At 35.9% G+C, this 25,924-nt stretch overlaps 2 protein-coding genes across 4 annotated transcripts in view; both read right to left on the minus strand.

The window, feature by feature from the left end:
• The window catches only part of LOC105474731 (germinal center associated signaling and motility like), a 218,147-nt gene that overhangs the window by 112,918 nt on the left and 79,305 nt on the right, over positions 1-25,924 (minus strand). Inside the window, exon 6 of one of the 3 annotated variants that reach the window (XM_011729558.3) lies at positions 16,305-18,396. The exons of the other annotated variants lie outside the window; for them this stretch is intronic. Within the exon in view, the coding sequence (XP_011727860.2) occupies positions 17,986-18,396 (411 nt within the window). The 3' untranslated portion in view covers positions 16,305-17,985. Of the gene's footprint in view, positions 1-16,304; positions 18,397-25,924 lie in introns of those variants that run through there. 3 annotated transcript variants of the gene reach the window in all.
• Positions 3,995-6,258, minus strand: LOC105474737 (olfactory receptor 5V1-like). Its single transcript, XM_011729570.3, has one exon. It carries the CDS (start codon positions 5,218-5,220, stop codon positions 4,279-4,281), a length of 942 nt encoding a protein of 313 aa, XP_011727872.2. The 5' UTR covers positions 5,221-6,258; the 3' UTR covers positions 3,995-4,278.

Below are 25,924 nucleotides of genomic sequence, written 5' to 3' on the forward strand. Positions count from 1 at the left end.
TATGTTGAATCATCCTTGCATTCTGAGAATAAATTCCACTTGATCATAGTGTATACTTATTTTAATATCCTGCTGAATTCTGCTTGATAGTACTTGTTGAGATTTTTTGCAATGATATTCATCATGGTCTATTAGCCTGTACGTTTCTTTTCTTGTAATGTCTTTGTCTGACTTTATTTTCTGGGTAAGGTTGGCTTCATAGAACAAACTTGGAAGTGTTCTTTTATCTTTAATTTGTTGGGGGAATTTGAGAAGGATTAATATTAATTCTTTAAACAACAGAATTCAACTGTAAAGCCATCTCACCCTGGGCTTTTCTTTAGTGGGAAGTTTTTGATTCCTGATTCAACTTATTATAATTCTGTTCAGATTTTCTATTTCTTTATGATTCATGTTGCTATTTGAATTCTTTGTTTCTAGGAATTCATTCTTTTTATTTAGTAATTTAATTTGTTGGCACACAATTGTTCATAGTATTCTCTTATAATCCTTTCTATTTCTGTGAAGTTACTTTTAGTGTTCTTGCTTTTATTTCTGATTTTAGTCATTTGAATATTCTTTTTTCTTTTTCAATCTAGTTAACTTTTAAAAATTTTTGCTTATCATCTCAAATAACCAATTCTTGTTTTAATTTTCTGTATTTTTTTGTACTCTATTTTGTTTATCTCTAATATTGATTTCCTTCCTTCTGCTGTGTATTTAGTTTGTTCATTTTCTTTTTTTATTTTTATTTTTTTTTTGAGACGGAGTCTCGCTGTGTCGCCCAGGCTGGAGTGCAGTGGCCAGATCTCAGCTCACTGCAAGCTCCGCCTCCCGGGTTTACACCATTCTCCTGCCTCAGCCTCCCAAGTAGCTGGGACTACAGGCGCCTGCCACCTCGCCCGGCTAGTTTTTTGCATTTTTTTAGTAGAGACGGGCTTTCACCGTGTTAGCCAGGATGGTCTCGATCTCCTGACCTCGTGATCCGCCTGTCTCGGCCTCCCAAAGTGCTGGGATTACAGGCTTGAGCCACCGCGCCCAGCCTAGTTTGTTCTTTTTATAGTTTCTTAAGGTATAAATTAAGTTGTTAGGTTGAGATCTTTGCTCTTTTCTAATATAAGCATTTGCAGTATATTTATATTTTTTAATGTAAGCATTTACATATATTTCCCTCATAGCTCAGTTTCTGCTTTTTCTAAAGTTTTGGTATGCTGTATTTTCATTTTAATTTAGCTCAGGGTGTTTTTGAATTTCTCTATTGATTTCTTCACTCTATTTTTTAAAATCATGTTATTTATTTATATTTATTTGTGATTTTTTTTTCCATTTTATTCTGCTATTAATTTCTATTTTAATTCATTGGAATTAAAAAATATTTTTTATAATTGTGTTTTTAAAAATTTATTAGTACTTTTCATGGCCTAATATATGGTCTATCCTGAGAAAAACATGCATTTTACTGTTCCGGGTGGAGTGTTCTGAATATATCTATTAGATCCAATTAGTCTAATAATTTTTATTTTAAGATAAATACACAGTCATTGTGTCCAGACCCTCTAAAATGCAACATGTTGGGCACATATCATATAGCCATAAGTCTATATATTGATATTTATGTGTGTGCATGTGTATGTTCTGCCACAAGCAAAGAAACAAACATAGATCTTATTTCTGCAACTTAAAAAGTTTACATAACATATATATATGAAGTCAATCATCTTAACAAATATAAAGAACCAATGAAATGTAAGATTGATTTACTGCATCTATGAGAGACAAAAATGTGTCAAGACAAACATTTGTAATACTTATCTGATTCCAAATGCTTCAAAATATTGTAGGTCTCTCATTCCCATATCTACATGCTAAACATCATCCCCCATAAATTCATCTCGTCAAGTTGGCTTATTCAGAAACACATTTATATGTCCAGTGGATAGCCAACACAAATATTTATGCTGGTTGTGGGCATTAATTATATATTTAAAAGATGAAGACATTCCTTTGGCCTCTTATCAATAACCCATTATCAGGTGATAAGAGACCCTGAATCTATTTGCCCAGGTACTTGCCATCAGGAAATAAATGCCCTACCACATTCTACATGCAGCTCTTTGCAAGCAATACATTGACTTTTCCCCCTACCATCTGCACAGAAGTAGTGGGATTATAGACTAAAAAGATAGAGACTGTTTATTGTCTCATCTTCTCTTGAGTTGATAAGGAAAATGCAACTGACCAAAACAGCACTAAGTGTTACTCCCCATTTTATCACAAAGTATCAGATAAAACTAGACGTAGGACAGAAGTTATTAAAATTTCTACAATTGACAAAATAAATTTAATGGCAGATAATTATTTTCTTTAATTTTAATTTTGTTATTTATTTATTTTCATTATTATACTTTAAGTTCTGAGGTACATGTGCAGAACGTGCAGGTTTGTTACATAGGTATACACGTGCCATGGTGGTTTGCTGCACCCATCAACCCTTCATCTACATTAGGTATTTCTGCTAATGCTATCACTCCCCTACCTCCCCACCTCCTAACAGGCCACGGTATGTGATGTTCCCCACCCTATGTCCGTGTGTTCTCATTGTTCAATTCCCACTTATGAGTGAGAACATGTGGTGTTTGGTTTTCTGTTCCTGTGTTAGTTTGCTGAGAATGATGGTTTCCATCTTCATCCATGACCCTGCAAAGGACATGAACTCATCCTTTTTTATGGCTGCATAGTATTCCATGGTGTATATGTGCCACATTTTCTTTATCCAGTCTATCATTGATGGACATTTGGGTTGGTTCCAAGTCTTTGCTATTGTGAATAGGGCTGTGATAAACATACATGTACATGTGTCTTTATAGTAGAATGATTTATAATCCTTTGGGTATATACCCAGAAATGGGATTGCTGGGTCAAATTATATTTCTGGTTCTAGATCCTTGAGGTATTGCCACACTGTCTTCCACAATGGTTGAACTAATTTACACTCCCACCAACAGTGTAAAAGCATTCCTGTTTCTCCACATCCTCTCCAGCATCTGTTGTTTCCTGACTTTTTAATGATCGCTATTCTTACTGGCATGAGATAGTATTTCATTGTGGTTTTGGTTTGCATTTCTCTAATGACCAAGTGATGATGAGATTTTTTTTTATATATGTTTTTTGGGAGCATAAATGTCTTCTTTTCAGAAGTGCCTGTTCATATCCTTTGCCCACTTTTTGGTGTGGTTTTTTTTTTTTTTTCTTGTAAATTTGTTTAAGCTCCTTGAAGATTCTAGATATTAGCCCTTTGTCAGATGGATAGATTGCAAAAATTTTCTCCCATTCTGTAGGTTGCCTGTCCACTCTGATGATAGCTTCTTTTGCTGTGCAGAAGCTCTTTCGTCTAATTATATCCCATTTGTCAGTTTTGGCTTTTGTTGCCATTGCTTTTGGTGTTTTAGTCATGAAGTCTTTGCCCATGGCTATGTCTTGAATGGTATTCCCAAGGTTTTCTTCTAGGGTTTTTATGGTTTTAGGTATTACATTTAAGTCTTTAATCCATCTTGAGTTAATTTTTGTATAAGATGTAAGGAAAGGGTCCAGTTTCAGTTTTCTGCCTATGGCTAGCCAGTTTTCTCAACACCATTTATTAAGTAGGGAATCCTTTCCCCATTGCTTGTTTTTGTCAGGCACTCCTATACACCCATAATAGGCAAACAGAGAGCCAAATCATGAGCGAACTTCCATTCACAATTGCTACAAAGAGAATAAAATACCTAGGAATACAACTTACAAGATATGTGAAGAACCTCTTCAAGGAGAACTACAAGCCACTGCTCAAGGAAATAAGAAAGGACACAAACAAATGGAAAAACATTCCATGATCATGGATAGGAAGAATCAATATCATGAAAATGGTCATACTGCCCAAAGTGATTTATAGATTCAGTGCTATCCCTATCAATCTACCATTGACTTTCTTCACAGAATTAGAAAAAACTACTTTAAATTTCATATGGGACCAAAAAGGAGCCGGGATAGTCAAGACAATCCTAAGCCAAAAGAACAAAGCTGGAGGCATCATGCTACCTTACTTCAAACTATACTACAAGGCTACAATAACCAAAACATTGTAATGGTACCAAAACAGATATACAGACTAACGGAACAGAACTGAGGCCTCAGAAATTATTCTTTTCTTAATTTGCCGTTTTATCAAGAGTGAAATCTGTGATCCCTTTCTGCCAACGAGTAAGCTGCCTTCCTAAACATGCACATAGTCAATGTGGAAAAATGTTCACAGCAATATAGTCAATACAAGAAAACATGTCTACTTGGATAGAAAAACAGCTTTTTCAGGGCCATCTGCATGTCTTTGTTTCTCAGACAGTAGACGATGGGATTTAGGCTGGGTGTGAGGATGGAGTAAAACACAGACACTAACCGTCCTTGAGTGGGAGAGTACTGGGAAGTGGGTGTGAGGTAAGCAAAGCTCCCAGTGACATAAAACAGAATGACAGTGGCCAGGTGAGAGGAACAGGTGGAGAAAGCCTTTTGACGGCCACCAGCAGAGTGGATTTGAGCAATGGTAGAGATGATGAGAACATAGGAGATTATGGAGAGGGCAAAAGCACTGAGAATGATACACCCCCCAACTGCGAATCCAACTTCTTCATTGACATGGGAGTCACTGCAAGACAGTCTCATAATGGGAGAGCTGTCACAGAAGAAATGGTCAATGACATTGGGCCCACAGAATAGTAGAGAGAAGGTGTTGATAGTGTGAAAGATGGCATAGAGAGCTCCACTTAACCAGGCCACAATGACAAGCTCTGTACACAGCTTTCTGCTCATAATGAAACCATAGATAAGAGGCTTGTAGATGGCTAACCAACGGTCATATGCCATGTATGTGAGTAAGAAGCACTCAGAGGCACACAGCATTACAAATATAAAGAGCTGAGCCACACATTCCCAAAAGGAAATGACTTTGAAGCCCATAAGTGAATTGATAAGTGCCTTCGGGACAGTGACTGAGGTGTAGCACATGTCCAAGAAAGACAGATTCTGCAGGAAGAAGTACATGGGAGTATGGAGGTGGATGTTTCTGGCCACAGCTAGGATGATGGACATGTTCCCCACAAGGGCAAAAAGGTAGATGAAAAGGAAGAGTGCAGTGCTAATAAGAGTCATTTCAGGCACGTTTGAGAAGCCCTTGAGAATAAATTCAGTCACGATAGTCTCATTTGTCATTTTCTTTCCAAGTCATAGAGGGGAAAGCCAAATAATATTCAAAATGGTTGGGGCTTTAGTGATATTCAGTGCAAAGGAAACAACCACAAAGTGATCCATAGTGGTTGAAAATAAATCTCATCCCAACGGTGGTTGATAATTCCCATTTGCTTTTCTTTTTTCTCCTTTGCTGTTTCTCTGTTAAGTCTGAGAGATAACAAGTTCTGAATAAACGAAAGAAAATAAACATGTATTCATTAAGTAACTGGATATATGCACACAAAATAAACAATAAACTTTGGAATAGTATACATTACTTAATGCAAAAGGTCTCATTCATTCAGTGATTATCCAATCAACAACTGCTGTATTTACTGCATTGGGTAGAGGTTGTTTTAGGGAAAGGGCAGGCAAACGGTCCTAACTCAAATCCTAACAGAAGTCGAGCACATAATGTGAATATATGAGCAGGTCAGGAACAAGTAATGATAGGATAGGTACAGCTAAGTGTTACCTGCATGAGATTTCAGCTAAGTGTTACCTGCATGAGATTTCAGGCACTATGAGGCCAAATCTTTACATTTTTTGGTATAAATGTTCTGATTTTAGCATAACATCTCCCAGTGTGCCAAACAGAGAAATTATGGGCTAGATCTGACACAAGGGCCTCTGCTTCATGCAATAATATATCCAGTCACTGATTTTTCTCTCACAGTAGAAATCTTGCATATAGGACTGAACTCTGAAATACTGGACACACAGTTGGCCTTGATTCAGGACCTACCAGTACCAAAGACATGCGTTAGTCTGTGGCATTTAACTAGCTGGTGTTCATCCCTCTTGCTATACCTGGATGGTGTCATCAGCACCTTCACAGGATTTACCATTTTAAAGTTAAGAATGAGAAACTGCATGTGAAGGACTATGATTTGAGGAAGAGGGAGTCTGCTGACATACAATTTGAATAAAAGAAGACCATTACTTGGAAATCAGAGGCAGTCTCCACAGTTGTATTTAACTCACAATAGTACTGTAAAAATGAGTTAAAACCAATTCAAATTTGATTTTTAAAGCAGTGATTTAAATTTTCTTTTGAGTCTGCCACGTCCACAACTTTTATTAATCATATTAGACTTTTCATGTTATTATAAATGAATAGGTTTTTAAAAAATAATTTATTAGTCTTGATAAAATTTTTGAACTATGATCTAAAAATTTCTGTCAATCTTTATACACAAAATAATAGTGGTTATTTCTGGGCATAGGATAATAATGATGTTTTTAGAAAACAAAATAAATGTGTATTGGCTTTGTAATCACTCTTTTTGAAAAATAAAATATGGCCCAAACTACTTCAAAACCTAATTGAAAATTTCTGCTGTTCTAACCTCTCTAGGAACATATGGAGTACAAAAATTTACATTTGGAGATTGTCAATCTATTCATTTGCTAAGGCTGTTGTAACAAAGCACCACAGACTGGGTGGCTTAAACTACAGATATTTATTTCACCGTTTTGGAGGCCAAGTGTTCAAAAACGAGGTGTTGTCAGAGCTGAGTTCTTCCAACGGCTGAGAGGGAAGGGTGTGTTCAAGGCTTCCCTTCTTGGCTGTTATAAGGCCATGTTTTCCCGTGTCTCTTCGTGTGACTTTCCTCTGTGCCTGTCTGTGTTCAAATTTCCTCTTCTTAAAAGAACACTAATCCTATTAGATTAGGGAACACAACAATGACCTGATTTTAATGATCTTTTTAAAAACTCTGATCCTCAAATACAGTCACCTTCTGAGGTACAGGGGACTAATACTTCAATGTATGAATTTTGGAGAGAACATTATCCAATCCATAACAATAAAAGGAAACAAAGCAGAATACAGTTTTTTATCTTTCAGGAAGAAAGAATAGGATGCCCAAGTACTACCCCTCAGAAAGGCAGAAACAGAAGGGAGAATTCCTCAATCTGCCTTTACAATGACTATCTAGTAAAGACAGTCTGGGCAAAGTGGCTCATTCAGATTTAATTTTATCTACCCTCAAACACCAACTGAGTGTTGTTCTGATAATGAAATGAATTAACCCTCTCTGATTTACTTTAATATCCACTCAAAAGAAATGACTAAAATAATGTTTCAAAAGTCAGACTTAGCTTAGAATTTTGACAAGTTACATAATATGTAAGCATAGTTTTCTCATCTCTTAAATTAAGAAAATTAATTATACCCATGTCTCAAGCTTGTCTTGCGAGTTAGAAAAACAGTGCATCTAACTTAGTGTTTCCTTATTTACCTAATGAAGAAGTTTGGACACAATGACTTTGGAGTCCTATTATGATATAATAGCCTCAGATTGTAAGTGAGAGGATCAAACAGAATGTCCAACAGCAGCCACAGGAAAACACATACTGTGCTCTCTGCTGGAACTGAACCTTTGCTCTGCAATAGCCTAGGACAAACAGGGCCTTCTCCCAGCATGTCACTTCTCCCTGTCACTACTGGCTGAGGAGACAGACACCTGATGTCAACTACTCACACCACAAGTAAGGTGCTATCTATGCCAGATATAGCTAGATTTAATATTTTCTTATCAATAAAAGATGCTTACTCTACTCCAGCCATTTAGACATTAATGTGCTAGTAAAAATTAGGATTCCAGAATACAATGAAGGTCTTTCTGACAAGCAGAATACCTTAGTAATTAAGACAATTCTTGTGTTTGCTTTTATAATGTACAGATTAGTAGATAGTGAATTTGTTATTTGAATCTAATATCCATTTAGATTCAGAATTGTGCAGTGATGTTTTAAATTGATTATTTCTCAAAATAATGAGTGTAGAATCATACCCTGTGTGCTCTGATGTTGGTGCTTGGCAAACTCTATTAAGAATTAGAGAAGAGTCCAAGGCACACTGAGAATCGAGTCAGCAGTTGTTTTGTTTTTACAGAAATCAGGTTTTAGACCAGTCTCTTGAACATTCTAACCTGAAATTTCTTTGTATATTAGCAGAAATAAGAGTATTATGCCATGTTGCTATTGATTCATTATGAAAGGATCAATTCAAGAATGTAGACAAAAGAATAAATACATTTATAATGCTACTATTTCTCTCTAATCAACATAAAAAAATCAGGTAAGGCTGAATATAGAAAAGACAAAACTACATGGATGCACACATTACTATCACATAGAATAATTTCTAATTATAAATAAATGATAATATATATTTTATTAATTCATTACTGCAGATCTACTTGTTGTGCACCTGCTATTCATGAAAAACTGTTTGGACATTTTTTATGGTCATCCTCACTGCCAATTCATCTCTTCCTATTTATTTTTTTATACTCTCTTTTCTTTATATTGCATCTTGATGTTCACTGTGAACAAATTATCATCCCTGAAGCCAAATACCATTTGACAAATAGTCAGCAAGGGCGTGGTGTCTTTTTCTGCTTTTAATTATATTTTGCAAAAAATTTAACGTTTAACACAAGGAGGAAGCATGAGCAGAGATACAAAAGTAGGTATATTATGATTTCTACCTTTTAAGTATTCATAATTTTATTTCAAGGACCAAATTATTATATATAAATATGCCCAATTATTAATACTAGACATAGACATACATACCATATATATACACACACTCATATGTATGCCTTTGATATGCATTGTGAAGTCCTGTAAGTCAGGAATAAGATGCATACCCACATGTATACCACCATATACTCACATGTATACCACCATATACCCACATGTATACCACTATATACCCACGTGTATAACACCATATACCCACATGTATAACACCATATATGCATTTATCTATTTTTCTACAAATCTCTATATCTATCACCTAACAGATATTATTGTGGGATATATGTCCTATAGAAATTTAGAAAATAGTAAAAATATTTTAAACTGAGGTATTGATGAAGTCAATTTGTAAGTTGTCATATAAAGAGTTGGAAGGATTTCTAATGAATGAAAAGCTGTATGTTCCAGCTGGAGGAAACATGCAGGGTTATGGAGACAGGAGTGTAAATAACATAAACAAAATTAGTTGTAGAATAAAAATTCTACAAAGAAGTGTAACAAATTAATGTAATTGGTCATTACATAAATGTACCTCAATTCTTTGGGTTTTTATCAATGACAAATTAGCTTGGCATTTGATGTGTGGCCCACCAATCAAAAACACCAGGAGTCTATCGTTTTCATTTTATTTGAGACCACTTTACCCACACTTGTTTTGTATGTTTTTTACACATAGTTCTGAAAAGGAAAATAAGTAAATATAAAACATTCTTGTTCATTATTTCATAAAAATGTCCTAAACTTATATTTCACTTGCTTATATATCAAAAGCAGTAAAATCAATTTGGTTAAACAAAATCCACAAAATCATTTCATAAATACAAATATGAATAGATTCTTTAGTAAAAAATATTATCATAGGAACAATATTAAAATGTATTATAGGTGCTTTGCAGTATATTACATCATGTGTTCATCACAACCACCTACAAATAAAAACAGACACGATTAACTTGATAAGTAAATCTGAAGTGTTTGCCTCATAGAATGTCAACAATATATCCAGGGATTATCAACCAAGTCTTAAAGATACAAATTTCTACTTAGCAATAAGGAAATAACAATGTGCTACCTGGATGGTTTATTCTGATTATTGCAGTAATTTATCATGTAGATATAGCCAGAAAATGGAATAATGAGAATAAAATAATCAGACATGAAACAAAGAAAAAACAGAAATATGTGCTGGGATGGAATAGAGATGGTGATATGGGTCAGATCAAGGGCGTTTCTAGGGATGAAACTTAATGACGGACCAAAGTTGGAGGCATGAGCTAGAGTGAAAAGCAAAGACCTGAAAATGGAAATAGGAAGAAATCAGTCCTGAGATCAACTCACTCAGATTTCTCTGAAGCTGGATGACCATTTGGGATGAATTCATGAGGATTCTTCTCAATCAGCAGGTGGATGCCCTAGAAAATTCTATGAGATTTTCTTTCACATGTAAAAGTAATGTAAATTATTAAAACTACTCACCCTTCGTCCATACCATTAGCTTTTATCATTTAAACTCTGCTCTTAAAATCAGTGAACAGAAAATCTGCAATCCCAGAAGGCAGACTACCAATTATTCCCTAGATTTTAGCCAAAGTAGTTAGGCTAGCTCTCCCTGGGGCTAAATTGTTGACAAAATTTCTAACAATTCCACAAATTAAGTGATTCACAATATTCACTAGTTACTCATTCGGCCTGTCTGTGCATAAAAATCCATTTTAAATGCCCATTTACTTTCAGAGGAGAAGTTAAACTTGATAACATAAAAGAGCCAGGCTGTCTACATGATTAACTATTTGGATTTATTTGACTGGTTAAATGGATTTTGTGAGGCAATAATATAAAAGCGTACATTTTAAATTTCCAGGGTATTTCCAATCTATGTTTTCCTAAGTGAAGAATTGATGTAGCTTAGAATGTACTGCCAGTTAAAGAACACTTTAAACATATCTTATATTAATTTTCACGACATAGGCTCTACTCATTTATCATCTGTAGTTATCAAACAGTACAAAATGAAATACAGCTATTATTTCAACTTAACCAAAGCAATTGACTGATTTTCATGTTTAAAATATACTGAAATAAGAAAATAATTATAGTGTATGTTACGGAAATGCATTTATGTTGAATTACTTTAGGATATGTTTTAAATAGGTATTAGAAATAAAATTGGATGCATGCATACTAAAACAATAACAAGGCTATTGTGAATAGTGCTGCAATGGACATGGGAGTGCTAACATCTCTTTGAGATCCTGATTTTAACTCTTTGTTATACTTGGGAATGGGATTGCTGGTTCATATGGTAGTTCTACTTCTAGCTGTTTGAGAACCTCCACACTGTTTTTCATAGTTTCTTGCACCATCTTGCATTCCTACCAATAGTGTGCAAGCATTCCAATTACTCCATATTTTCACCCACTACTGTTATTTTTCACAATGATAGATATGAGGTGATACCTAGTTTCTGATGAATGATAGCCAGTTTTGAACCAGTTTGCGTCACATCAAAATTGTTGTCCTATTGATTGCTCAGTCTCTACCAGAAAGCCAAGATGCTTTTCAGTTTCTCTAACAGAAAGCCAAGATGCTTTTCAATTACAATTAGTTACTGTTATGAGAAATCATGATCTTACTCCCACCCCATGGGGTCTGTACTGGAACTCTTGTCTTGGCTTGCAGTAATAACACACACAGTCTGTATATGGCAGAGTTACGATCAATACCCTTGTGTCTGCTAGATCACAAGGATCAGGGTCAGAAAATGTACCAAACATGGGCCTTCAGCATAGTCTCTTCTTTACCCAAGCTTGCTTCTAGATACCATGATGAGTGAATCAAGGGACAACATTTTTTTTCTCATTTCAGAAGGTCAATAGGTTTAATATGTCACATTTGTGACTCGGCCCAAAAATATTTTATTCATGTGGCAAAATCCTAAATTATTGCAGCATATCTGCCATCCTCTAGAACAATTATGTCTCCTATTTCTATGGTGTTTGGTTTTTTTCTTCTTACCAAGTACAGTTAGTAAAATATAATCAGTTAAACTATAAATAGCACCTATACTACATTTAAACACTATATTATAAACGATAAACTATTTTTATTTCTAATAGAAAACATGTTTTGTTTCTAATATAAACATTCTATTAGAACATTTTCAAGTTCTCTCCAGATACATTTTAATAAGGAAAAATCTAAAGCATAATCTAAAGCAAGATGCAGAATGTCTGCTGCTGACCGAGCAGTATAGAGTAAACCATTCCTGATAATCTGTGCCAACAGAAATTAAAGAAATACATACGCTATACAAAGCTCAATAACTTTATACATTGAAACATTGCTAACAGAAATTAAAGATGTCAGTCCATTTTCACACTGCTATAAAGACATACCTGATATAGGTAATTTATAAAGAAAAGAGGTTTAATGGTCTGGGTTCAGCATGACTGGGGAGGCTTCAGGAAACTTACAACCATGGCAGAAGGGGAAGGGGCACAATTTACACAGTGGCAGGTGAGAGACAGCAAGCAAGAACAGGGAAAACTGCCTTATAAAACCAACAGATCTCGTGAGAACTCACTCACCATCACGAGAACCGCATGGAGGAAATGCCCCCATGATCCAATCACCTCCCACCTGGTCCCTCCCTGGACACGGGGGAATTATGGGGATTTACAATTCCAGTTGAGATTTGGGTGAGGACACAAAGCCAAACCATATCAATGACCTGTATCAATGGAATAACTTGCCATATTGCCATGTTCATCAATGAAAGGCTCACTTCAAATATACTTAAAGAAATAATTATAGTGTCTGTTATGGAAATGCATTCATGTTGAGATACCTTCTCCCAAATTGATAGCTTCGATGTAATATTAAATAAAATACCAGAACACTTACTTGGATAAATTGACAAGCTGATTGTAAAATGTATTTGGAAAATCAAGAGTTCTAGCACAGTCAAAACAGTCTGAAAATGGAAAAACAATAAAGTATATGTTCTATTTAACTTCAAGTCTTATTACAAAGCTACAATTATCCCGATAGTGTGATATGAGAGAAAAAATAGACATATAGCTCAAAGTGATATGACAAAGTTCAGAAATAGACCCACATATATACCAACAAATGATTCTTCACAAGAAAGCCAAAGAAATTCAATAGGAAGAAATTCTATTCAACAAATGATGTTATATTATATCCACATTAAATGAAAAAACTTTAAAACCACACACAACATTTAATGATACATGTATAATTATAAATGTATTATAACCCTAAAAAGGGGTAAAAAGAAAACATAAGTAAATATCTTTGCAACTTTGCCAATGCAAAGAGAATAAAGCATTTCTAAAAGATGGTAAATTAGACTTCAAATTAATATCTTGGTACTAGCTCTGCTGACTTAGATTACTGGCTTCACTGAGCCCTGGTTTCCACATAGGTGTAAGGTTTTGGGGGGAATATGGGGGACATAATAAATAATTTGAAAATATAAAGTATGGTAATAGAATACTCTAGGACATATTACATAACCCCCAAAACACAGAAGCTTCAGTGGCTTAGTACAACCAATATTAATTAAGATATGGATCACGAGGGATTCTTTTCCATCTGAAAACTCTGGGATCCATATTTCCGTTATCTTGGGATACAGCCTACACATGTGGCTGCCCAGACTATAAAATAAAGGAGAGAAAAGATGAAGGACTGCATAATGTATTTTATCAATTTTTTATTTTTTCCAGTTTTATTCAGGTATTGACAAATAAAAATGGTATGTATTTAAGGTGTGCAGTGTGATATTTCATGTAAGTATATATTGTGAAAAAGTATTACCACATCAACCTAAGTAGCATATTCATCACCTCAAACAGTTACCTAGTGCATGAGTCTGGGGGTATGTCTGTGTGTGTGTTGGTGTGTGTATATGTGTGTGTGTGATGAGATGACTTAAGATCTACTCTTACAGCAAATTTCAAGTACACAATGCAATATTGTGAACTATAGTCACCATGCTGTACATTATATCTCCAGAACTTATTCATCTTTCATAACTGAAACTATGTAGTCTTTGAATAGCACCTCCCCCACTTTCTCCCCTCCCCCAGGTCCTGGCAATCATCACTCTACTATCTTCTTTTATGAGTTTCTTTACCCATTGTAGGTTCTTGGCAACCTTGTCAAAGATTAGTTAATGATCGATGTGCAGATTTATTTCGTGGCACTCATTTATGTTCCATTAGTCTATGTATCTATTTTTATGACAGTACCATGCTGCTTTGATTACCATAGTCTTATATTTTTAAATCATGAAGTGTGAGGCCTCCATTTTTGTTCTTCTCACTCAAAACTGCTTTGGCTATTTGGAGTCTTTTACAGTTACTGATGAATTTTAGGATTGTTTCTAGTTCTATGAAAAATGACATTGGAATTTTAATAAGGATTGCCCTGAATCTATATATCACTTTAAGTAGTTTGGATATATTAACAATATTCCTTCTTCTCATCCATAAACATAAGATATCTTTCCATTTATTTGTGTACTCTCAATTTCTTTCACCAATGACTTATAGATTTCAGTGTACAGATCTTTCATCTCCTTGATTAAATGTATTCCTATTTTATTTTCTTAAATGTTATTGTAAATAATGTTGTTTTCTTGATTTCTTTTCCAGATACTTTGTTGTTAGTGTATAGAAACACTATCAGTTTTTTATATATTGATTTTATATTATGTAAATTATCTGAATTTGTTACTTCTAACGGTTTCTTGGTAGAGCATTTAGGGTTTTCTCTAAATAACATCATGTCATCTGCAAACAGGGATAATTTAACTTCTTGCTTTCCCATTGGAGGCCTTTTATTTTTTTCTCTTGCCTGATTGCTCCTAAAATTGTTGAGAGTGGTCATCCTTGTCTTGATTCTCATCTTAGAGGAAGAGCTTTCAGCTTTTAACCACTAAGTATAATGTTAACTGTGAGCTTGTCATATATGGCCTTGATTGTGTTGAGTACTTTCCTTCTACATGTAATTTGTTACAATTATTACTTTTTCATGAAAGGATATTGAATTTTTGCCCAAATATTTTTCTGCATCTATTGAGATTATTATATGATTTTTGTATCCTTTATTCTTTCAATGTGGTGTATCACGTTGATTTGATTTGCATTTATGAAAATGCCTACATTGAGAATAAAGAGCTCGAACATACTATCCTTACATGTCAAGGAACTAGAAGAAGAACAAACTAAGCTCCAAATTCCCAAAATGAAGAAAACAATATATACTATTAATATAACAGAAATAAATGACGTACAGACTAGAAAAACAATATAAAAAAATCAGCAGGCCGGGCGCGGTGGCTCAAGCCTGTAATCCCAGCACTTTGGTAGGCCAAGACGGGCGGATCACGAGGTCAGGAGATCGAGACCATCCTGCCTAACCTGGTGAAACCCCGTCTCTACTAAAAAATACAAAAAACTAGCCGGGCGAGGTGGCGGGCGCCTGTAGTCCCAGCTACTCGGGAGGCTGCGGCAGGAGAATGGCGTGAACCCGGGAGGCGGAGCTTGCAGTGAGCTGAGATCTGGCCACTGCACTCCAGCCTGGGCGACAGAGCGAGACTCCGTCTCAAAAAAAAAAAAAAAAAATCAGCAAACAGTTGGCTTTTTGAAAAGATAAAAGAAATTGACAAACCTGAAGCTAGACTAAGAAAGAAAAAAGGAGAAAAGACTCAAACAAAATTATAGACAAAGAGGAGATGTTATAGCTAATCCCATACAAATACAAAGGATCATAACAGACAGCTATGAACAATTATACACCAAGAAACTGCATAATCTACTAGAAATGAATACATTTCTGCTGTATTTCTGTTTTTGTTGTTGTTGTTGTTGTTGTTGTTGAAGCTATTTTTTAAATTTCCCTCTTGATTTCTGCTTTGACAGATTGGTTTTTCAGGAGTGTATTGCTTAATTTTAAATGCTTATGAATTTTCTATTTCTTCTTCTGTATTGATTTCTAGTTTTACACCACTGTGACAGGAAAAGATACTTGATAAGATTTCAGTCTTCTTAAATGTGTAAGCCTCTTTGTGTGAGCCAGCATATGATCTATTCTGGAGAATGTTCTGTGTGCACTTAAGAAAAATGTGTATTTTGCTGCTGTTGGGTGGAATGTTCTGTGTAGGTCCGTTAGGTCCTTTTAGTCTACAGTGTTATTAATTAATCAGAAAAAAAGACCTAAAAGAAAAAATTCCCATAATTTACAAAGTAAATACAAAGCATTTGATAGAATTCAGTAACAATTTATGATGCATTAATCTCAAAAACCAGAAATGAAAGAAAAGTTATTTTTTCTATTAAAAGTTACATGCCAAAATTTACTTCTAGTATCATATTTAGTTGAAAAACTTGAACACATTCCTTAGTACTAAAAATAAGAAGTGTGCACACCATCATTGCTACTACTAAAGACACTTCCAATAATCTGAATCATTATTATAAGATAAGGAGAAAAATAATTAATGCACAATTCAAAATCATAAAATAACTAATTGAATGAGTTATGCCTTTAAGTCATTACTGCTGGTATATAAGGAGTCTGTTTTATACAGGTTGCCATATAAGTATTTACATATGTGCAGTAAGTATTGCTTCCTAACCAATTTACTGAACTCTAATCATTGTTAATTCGAACCATTCAATTATTCAACAAAATATTCATAAAAGCAAATGGCATTATCTCTTAAGTTCGATTAGAAATGATGATAAACTAATTTGAGAGATATTAGGAGGGAATGTCCATGGGAATTAGTGATTGATTTTGAGATGAAACTTGAGAAAGAAAAGGGACCAAAGATATCTCATTATATATTTCCATTTCAAACAACCAAGCAGAAGGAAACACCAACCTTTATATGTTTATTACTTTTCCTTATTTTATTGTCAATTTTCCATGAACATGATATAATAATTTCTATGCTAAGCAAAGAATACTGTGTGGAGAAATGATGATCATGCCTTTAGTAGCACTGGTGGTCTTTTGAGCTATGAACGGTCTTGATGATGCTACTCCAGTGCAATGGGAATGTAATTCACGATGACCACTGCTTGTTCACTAAGATGCAGAATCCTATTGCCTATCAAGAAGAGAATGGACATTTTCCTTCCTACACAATCAGAGAGCAATGTCTAAAGGAATTAATTTAAAAATAACCTCCCCATTTTAAAATTAGGTTGGCTTTTAGCAAAAGATATTCATGGAGTTTAAAAGACAAATCTAGCCCACCTCACTATATATAAATCAACTTGATCAACAAAATTTATTTGTAAAAGTAGGTTAAAATTGTTAAATTTAATTTAGAAAAATACCAGGATTTTGTGGATAGTTGACATCATGTTACCTAAAAAATAGTTTAAAGTATTATCCATTCAGAGAAGTTCTGCATGGTAATCTATTTCATATGTTCAAAATATTTAAGCAAATGGAATATTATTTTGTTTGGCTTTGAAGGTCAAAGCCAAAATCAACAAGGTCAAAATAATAAATAGGCAGATTCCCAGCTTAATCTAAGAAGAAAGACTATAATGAACATAACTGTCCAAATGTGTAACATTTGGGAAAAACAGATTGTTCTGTCATGGATATGTTCAAACACATTTGAATGACCACTATTCAAAAATATTTTGCGGGGATTCTCATACTGGATGTATTAGGCCAGATGGCCTCTGAAGTCCCTCACAAATTGGAGAATACTCCCAAAAGTTGTATGTGAAATTGTTATAAAGCATTTTACATTTGGAGACTATAAAACATTGCTTTATCTAGCTCTGTCTCCACAATAACCTCTACACAATGCAGGGTGGGTGTTTTCATTACCATTTTTGTAAATATAATGACAACAACAGAAATTACATGAGTTGGCCATTGTTGAGTAGCTAGGCATTGTCAGAATCAAGATAGGTAACCTTTAGCTATTCTATTATCTAACCATTGTAAATAAGATATAAAAATATGTTAACATAGTAAATATATTTTCATATATGAGAAATGCAACTCTAAAAGAGATATTAACTTTTTTTCAGAATTAAAAGCATTTCATGGTTTATTTCCATTAAGCAGTTTTCCATTCTTCTGTTTCTACCATCTTTTCAAACTCTTTCATTTTCTTTACTTTTTCCCCATTATCTTCTACAGTGCCCCTTTCATATCTTTATTACGTAATGTATATATGAAAGGATTTAGAGTTGGAGTAACAATTCCATAGAATAAAGCCATAAACTTGTTCTGGTTGTGGGAGGTGGCTGAACCGAGCTGCAGATACATGGCCATAGCAGTGCCATAGAAGAGAAACACCACCACCAAGTGGGAAGAGCAAGTCTCCAGGGCCTTTCGACATCCTTCAGATGACCTGATCTTCCACACGGCCTGAACAATGCGGGTGTAGGAAACAAGAATGAGAGTAAGGGGCACAAGGAGTAAAAATGCACTCACCAGGAAGAGTTCCATCTGATTGAAGGTGGTATCCACACAAGCCAGTCTGAGGAGAACTGGCACTTCACAGAAGACATGGTCTATGATGTTTCTTCCACAAAGGGGAACCTGTGTGATAAGCACAGTCTGCACCAATGAGCTGGACAAGCCAGTCAGCCATGTCGTAACCACCAGTTGCAAACAGATGCGAGGATGCATGAGAATAGTATAGTGCAAAGGCTGGCATACAGCAACATAACGGTCGAAGGCCATGACTGCAAGAAGGATGCATTCTGTGGAACCCATTGCCAAAGACACATAAAGTTGACCAACACAGCCACCATAAGTTACAGTCTTTGGGCCCTGCAGGTTGAAGAGCAGCTGGGGGACTGTGCTGGCAGTGGAGCAGAGGTCCATTAATGACAAGTGGCTAAGGAAGAGGTACATTGGGGTATGGAGCCTGGGATCCAGACGAGCCAAAATAATAATGGCCATATTGCCAAGTAAAGTCAGCAAATAGAAAATCACAATGATAACAAAGAGGACCATCTCTAGCAGAGGCTGCTTGGAGAAACCCAGCAGGAAAAACCCACTGAATGAGCTGATGTTAGAAATGACCATTACCTTTCATTGCATTGCTTCTAAAATGGATAACTATGTTTGAATGAGTAGATACGTGAGGTTGAATAAAAATCTATACCTTCATTATCTTTCTTGGGTGCCACGTTGAAGGATACAATGAGAGCACATTTCTCTCTCTGAACTGTGAATCATCACTTCAAATTAAGCTCTCATTCTTCTAGTATGCCCACATTAATATCTTTTCTCCACCTTCCCTGGGACGCTTATCATTCACTTATTTTGTGCATTTACAATGTCTGGAATCTTTACTTCTCTTCCATTTCTTTATCTCTGCCTTCAAAAGTGCATATTATTTCCCTTATTTTGAAAATTAATGATATTCTTAAAATTTATTTGTCCTTGTTGTTCTCTGTACCTCCTGCTATCATGTCCTAAATGATACTGTAAAGTTATATGGTTCTAATATCACATAAAATCTGAAGGATATTTCCCTGATTTCATCATTGTATGGAATTGCAGCTTATGGTACACTTCTTCTCACAGCTCCACATTTCTTCATTAAGGTATATATGTATACCACTTTCTTTTTTGCTCAATATCCCAAATCTGTTTTCTGTGCTTTGGCTTGCTGAAACAGAATTCATAAAGCTTAGAAAAAATCCCTTACCAGTTAATCCAATTAACTTGATGCACTTATATTCTGCCTCATTACTTTGGTAATGGAAATACGATAATTGCCATATTTTATTCTTTAAATTCTATCCATTATGGAATTCTAAGTATGTTTTGTTCTTCTTTCACTCTGGAAGATTTTATCTTTTCTATACTGAGTTTTTTCTTTCTCCTCCTCCCCATTGGGGTCACTTCTCAATTATTTCTGACAGAGTCTCACTCTGTCACCCCAGGCTAGAATGCAGTGGCACGATCATGGCTCACTGCAGCCTCTACTTCCCAGGCTTAAGAGATCCTCTCACCTCAGCCTCCCGGGCATCTGGGACCACAGGTGCACACCACCATGCCTGGCTTTTTTTTTTTTTTTTTCTTTTTTGTGAGGAGGCAGGGTTTCACTATGTTGCCCAGGCTAATACTGAACTCCTGAGCTCAGGTAATTAACCCAACTTGGCCTCCCAAAGTGTTGGGATTACAGGCATGAACCACTATGCCCAATTTTTTATACTTGTTTTCTGGTATTTTCTGTTAATAATTCTCAACTTTTTCATCCAATCAGATCACATCAATTTGCTACTTACGATGATGCCATGGTTACCTCTTCAATTTATTTTGTTAGCTTTGACTTTAAAACTATACTCCAGTGTGCCTGTGAGTATCTGTGTCTATCATAATACCACCTTTGATTCAACATGTCTCACAGCGAGTCCAAGCACCAATCACGCAACACTTTGTGATGACTACCTTAACAATAGAGAGTCCCACTTTTTCACACACCTTGATTTAAAATTTACAATTGTATTTGACCTTACTTCTCTATGACCCTGTCTCTAATAATCCTGTCCCAGGATGATCACTGCAACTAAGATCTTAAAAATGCTCTTATTGTGATTCTTCCCAGATCAAAGCCTGCAGAAGCTTCTTAGTTCTCAAAAGATTTAGATAAAAACTATTTCAATGTATGGCTTGCTCTGTGAGCTTGTAAGTTTTTGCTTTGTTTTGTTTTTTGTCTTTATGCAGTTATTTCGCGTTTCTCTCATATGGGCTTGTATATCGAATATTTACATATATTTATGTTAGCCTTACCATACGTATTACAAGCATCTGGAAGAAAAGAACAACAAATGTGTTTCAAGTGCCCCATAGACAAGTCCTGCATATGAAAAAGAAATTATATTGAAGTGTGAGCTGACTGAAGAGTTAACTATGACAAAACTAGGTATCGATGCCTGCTCTTTCTTCCTTTACCTAACTATGCATCTTTCCAATGCTCACCCACTTTGCTTCTCTATAAAATTCTTCCTGTCAGTCTCATCTCCATAGCAGCATCAATCATCATCTCTAATCAGAAAATTCACAACTACACACACACACACACCCCCACTACCCCGCTTGCCCTTACCCTCAAACCTCACATTTTCCTACAGTTAATTAATTCTAAAATTAAAATTAAAATTAAAAAAGACTTGCCTTTCCATTGGTCTGACTCAATCTCATGTTAACATTAAAACAGGTCTTAGTGAATGTCTCATGTTAACCTAGATATTTACCTACAGAGATTTTCATTCTGAACCTAGTTAAGAAAACTGAAGATGTTGCGCCATGCTTGCAGCTTTATCAGAAGGTTCCATCTGCCAGCTCCTTATTGCCAAGGGAATTCTTTTTTTTTTTTTTTGAGATAGAGTCTCGCTCTGTCGCCCAGGCTGGAGTGCGGTGGCGCGACCTCTGCTCACTGCAAGCTCCGCCTCCAGGTTCTCGCCATTCGCTTGTAGCTGGGACCACAGGCGGCCGCCGCCACGCCCGGCTAATTTTTTTGTGGTTTTTTTTTTTAGTAGAGACGGGGTTTCACCGAGTTAGCCAGGAGGGAATTCATTTTTTGTTTTTTTTTTACAAAACAGCACATTCATATGTTGAAAGAGGATAGAGTGATTTATAATGGTTGTGTCGTATCCAAATAATTTTTTTCAAGTTAGCACTTTTTTCATGACATAAGAGCAAGTGAAATGACTGTTTTTAAAATCCATGAAAATTATTTATTTAATAAATTTGCATAAGAGACACATATTTGGTGAAATACTGAGAAACAATCATTTATTTCACTTTAATCTGATTAATAACAGAATATTTTATTTAATTTTATAAGTATTTATTTATTAAAAATGAACAATAAGCAATTGCCTTACTCCCTAGAGCATTTTACCACAAGATTTATAAATTCATCATCATGGAAAGACATATGAGCATTATTGATACAATGGGTGACATCTTTTACCTGAGGTTGAACAGCAGACACCAGGAGAGATCAAATGCATATGCTCACAGAAAAAAAAAAAAAAAAGTATTTTTCTTATTTTTCTCTAAAATAATGAGACAGTGGGGAAGTCACAAAGAGAAATATAAAGAATATTTACTTGGCTGCGGTCACTGGGGCAAAGGATCCCAAGGAAGCAATTAAATCTTGTGTACAGTTAGCCAGAAATCACTTAGGGAAAAGGACGCTTTCAAGGCAGATATTTTTGTCCTGCTTTTTGAGGACTCAACTCTATTATTTAATCTTATCCAAATTCCTATTTAAGAGATCTAGGGAGTCATGCCCTACAAACCATAAATCTCATCAGATGGGTTTATTTAACCCTATATATTGTGGTTTACTTTCCAATCTGACTCTGGCATAAAATTATGAGACAAGGAAAAAAATCAAAATATTTTACCCCAAAAACATGTTTCTCTGCCATATCTTGAGATGGCCTTGGAAAGCAGTCCTTTGTGGGGGAAAATCTGCATCTGTAAAGAATCTCTATTAATAGCTAGTTAGAGCTTTTTCTTCCAGGCCTTCCCAATCCTGAAGAGATTAACTAAAGTGTAGCACCTTTTAAAGATCTGAATAGGAAATATTTGTCATCTATTGTCTCTTAAGGGCAGCCACTATGAGACTTCAAAAGAACCTTGGTCTCCAGAATCTTTTTTCTTAACCTGATCATTCCCTTTCTATGGATCCCAGATCTTTAGACCAACTCAAACAGTTGTCAACCAGAAAATGTTTAAATTTACCTATAGCCTGGAAGCCCTCGCTTTGACTTGTCCCGCCTTCCTGAACTAAACCAATGTATTTCTTAAATGTATTTGATTGATGTCTTATGCTTCCCTAAAATATGTAAAAACAAGCTGTATCCTGACCACTTTGGGGACATGTTTCTCAGGACCCCCTTAGGGCTGTGTCATGGAACATAGTCACTCATATTTGGCTCAGAATAAATCTCTTTAAATATATTACAGAGTTTGACTCTTTTCGTTGACTTTTTTTTGACTTTTTTTTTTCTTGAGAGTTTCACTCTTGTCTCTGAAGTGCAATGGCACATTTGTGGCTCACGGCAACCTCCACCTCTCAGGTTCAAGCGATTCTCCTGCCTCAGCCTCCCAAGTAGCTGGTATTACAGGCGCCAACCCCCCAGCTATTTTTTTTTTTTTTTTGTAATTTTAGTACAGACGGGGTTTCACCTCATTGGCCAGGCTGGTCTCGCACTCCTGACTTCAGGTGATCTGCCTGCCTCGGCCTCCCAAAGTGCTGAGATTACAGGCGTGAGCCACTGCGCCCAGCCAACATTTTTATTTAGTAAGACATTATTGACGTTTCCAGCATGCAAATAAGATTATCAAATGGAACCTGGCATCACTTCACTTGCAATAAAACTTTTCGGACCTCAGCTCAGGATTCATCTTCTCCAGATACTCTACTAACTGCTCCAATAACCCCAGTCACTCTAAATAAAGTATGGAAAATGTAAAAAGTCTTACTAGGAGACCTTGTGTAGGTCCATATTATTATCATATACTTATTTGAATAGGCTGACCAAAGGAATTTCTCAGGGAGAAAAAAGCTTTTCCTCTCCTTTAACAAATGACAGATCAACAGCAGGAAAACGTTTGAGAACACAAGAAGTAGCCAGCTTGCTAAATGGTTAGCTAGGGCTTATATGCCTACTTTAGTAGGGAAAAGTTGGGGTGGGTAGAAAAGATCTCTGTGTAAATAACAGATAGGTTTCTTTAGGAAAGACAAATGGGTTTTTAGAAGAACAAAAAAAAGATAAGAAAATCTATGATGATGTTTATTTATGTAGGTGTAAGTGGCCTTTCTGTCTTCCTGTCTTCATGGCCATGAGACAACCCCTGAGAGGGAACTTATGATAGGTTTACTTTGGTCTCCCTCCTAGGAGTAGCCTCTCCCTGAAGAGGGAATTTATGGCAGCCTCATTTCCCAAAATGTGTTGCTTTGCATCAGATAAGACAGCCCTGAGAAGGCTTCTTTTGGTATCCACTGATTCTCAGATGTCTTCAGCATAAAATAATCTTTATATCAACTCTGAATTGTGATATGAGGTATGAGTCCCGACACATCAAAAAGGGAGATAATAGTCCATTGAATTAATAGACAAATTAAGCTTAGTTACAACACGGAGTCTGATAAATAAAAATAACCTCTAACAATATTGATATATAAAGTTTAGACAAAAGCCAAATCAGAAGATGATGGGGGCCACATGATTTCCCTCACAGAGAGGGAAATCATGTATAGTCTAAATGACTATACATTTAGAAGAACCATATAGAAGAAATTCTAGGACTGTCTGCACATCCTCCCCCAGTCTACCCCCCCACCCTCTAAACACACACACACACACACACACACACACACACACATACACATACACACATACACACAGCGTTGCTCAGCTATCAGTTTCCTAGTAGACCTTCCTGAGCCTCCTAATCATAGACACCCTCCGTGTGCTTGGAGACATACTCTCTCGACAAGTTCCAATCAGCCTAGTTGTGCTAACTCTGACTGGTGGCCTGAGGTTTCATGATGAGTTAGCGTCACAAATCATGCAAATATTAATATATTCAACACACAGAGGTAGTGATAACAGGGAGGAGGAAGGAACCACACCATAGCTCAGAGCCCAGCACTCCCACTGACAAATGGACAGGTCCAGTTTTCATCAACCCATGGCAGGTAGGGGGGTGTTGCTCGATGCTTTTCTCCCCCAACAGGGCCTCCAACAACTGCAGCAGAAGAAGGCCTCGGAGTTCTCCTGGGCAGAGACTCTGCAGGTGTCTAGGGTCTCATCCATGCCCAGTTTCCTGGCAGGTTTTATGGCCCTCTGCAGGACAGTCCATGATCATTATCTCAGATGCCCTCTGGGTTCCCTTTCTTGTCAGGTCTGAGGGGTCCCTGGCCACAGCCGGTGTCATCCCATCACCTCAGTTCACCACACATATGCTTATCATTCGGAGGGGTCAGCAATTTCACCGTAAGCTGAGTCACTTGCATAAGTGACACCATTTATGGCATTTATGATCACAAAACATTATTATAAATCACATCCTAACCTATGAGTTCCTGTCTTCTGGGACCTCCCTTGCTCTGACTTTTCGCAGTAATCACTTGACTGCAGATTATCTTATCTACACAATAATAAACTCCTTCAAAGCCACAGACATGCACTTGTGTCTAATTTTCCAAATCTAGAGTTTTTGAATTATTTTTACCTTTAATTTATTCTTTAATTTCAAATTTTGTTGCCTTGTGATGATACAACTGGCACAGAGTAACCCCTCATGGTTATGAAAGTGTATTTTTAATATTATTACCTATTTCTAGCAACATAAGTGTGTATAATTCTATATCCATATATTTAACCTAAATCAGCATGGACAATTGTCAAGGAAAAATTAAAACTTCCAAAGTTAATTGAGGAACAGAGAGCCTAAGGACAACAATTAAGGTGGATTCTTTAGTCAAACATCTGCCCCACCCACTAAAAGCAAATGTGGTTTCCGGAAAATCCAGCAAAGAAAGGGTTTCCAAGTGAAAGAAGCCATGAGCCAACAATGCCAAAGGAAATGCTCATGAGGACATTGGATTTAGGTAGAAGTGTGGGTGAAGCGAGTTTAAGAGTTAATGGTAGATTCACTTATAAATGAGAGCTACATCATGTGTATTTACAGTGTGGAATGATATTGGAGACTGGGAAGAATAGTGAGATGGAAAGTGGGTAGATAATGAGAAATTACTTAATGAGTACAATGTACATTATTCTGGTGATGGATAATCTAACAGTCTAGAAATCGCCAATATGCAATCAATGCATGTAAAAAAATTACACTTGTACCCCGTAATGTATATGAATAAAAAAGTTATTAGTAGGAGATGAATTCCAGTAACAAATAAACATGACTCTGAAGAGTTTTGCTACAAAAAGGGGACAGAAATGAGGAGCTCTAGGGAGAGAGTTCTGATGGATAAGGATGTTTCTTCATTAGAATAAAAATGGCAATTCTTAAATATTGATTGAATAATCCAGTAAGGAGAAATGTTGGATACAATGAGTTCTAAATTTCTCTT

Source organism: Macaca nemestrina, chromosome 1 (genome assembly GCF_043159975.1).
Source record: "Macaca nemestrina isolate mMacNem1 chromosome 1, mMacNem.hap1, whole genome shotgun sequence".
NCBI lineage: Eukaryota > Metazoa > Chordata > Mammalia > Primates > Cercopithecidae > Macaca > Macaca nemestrina.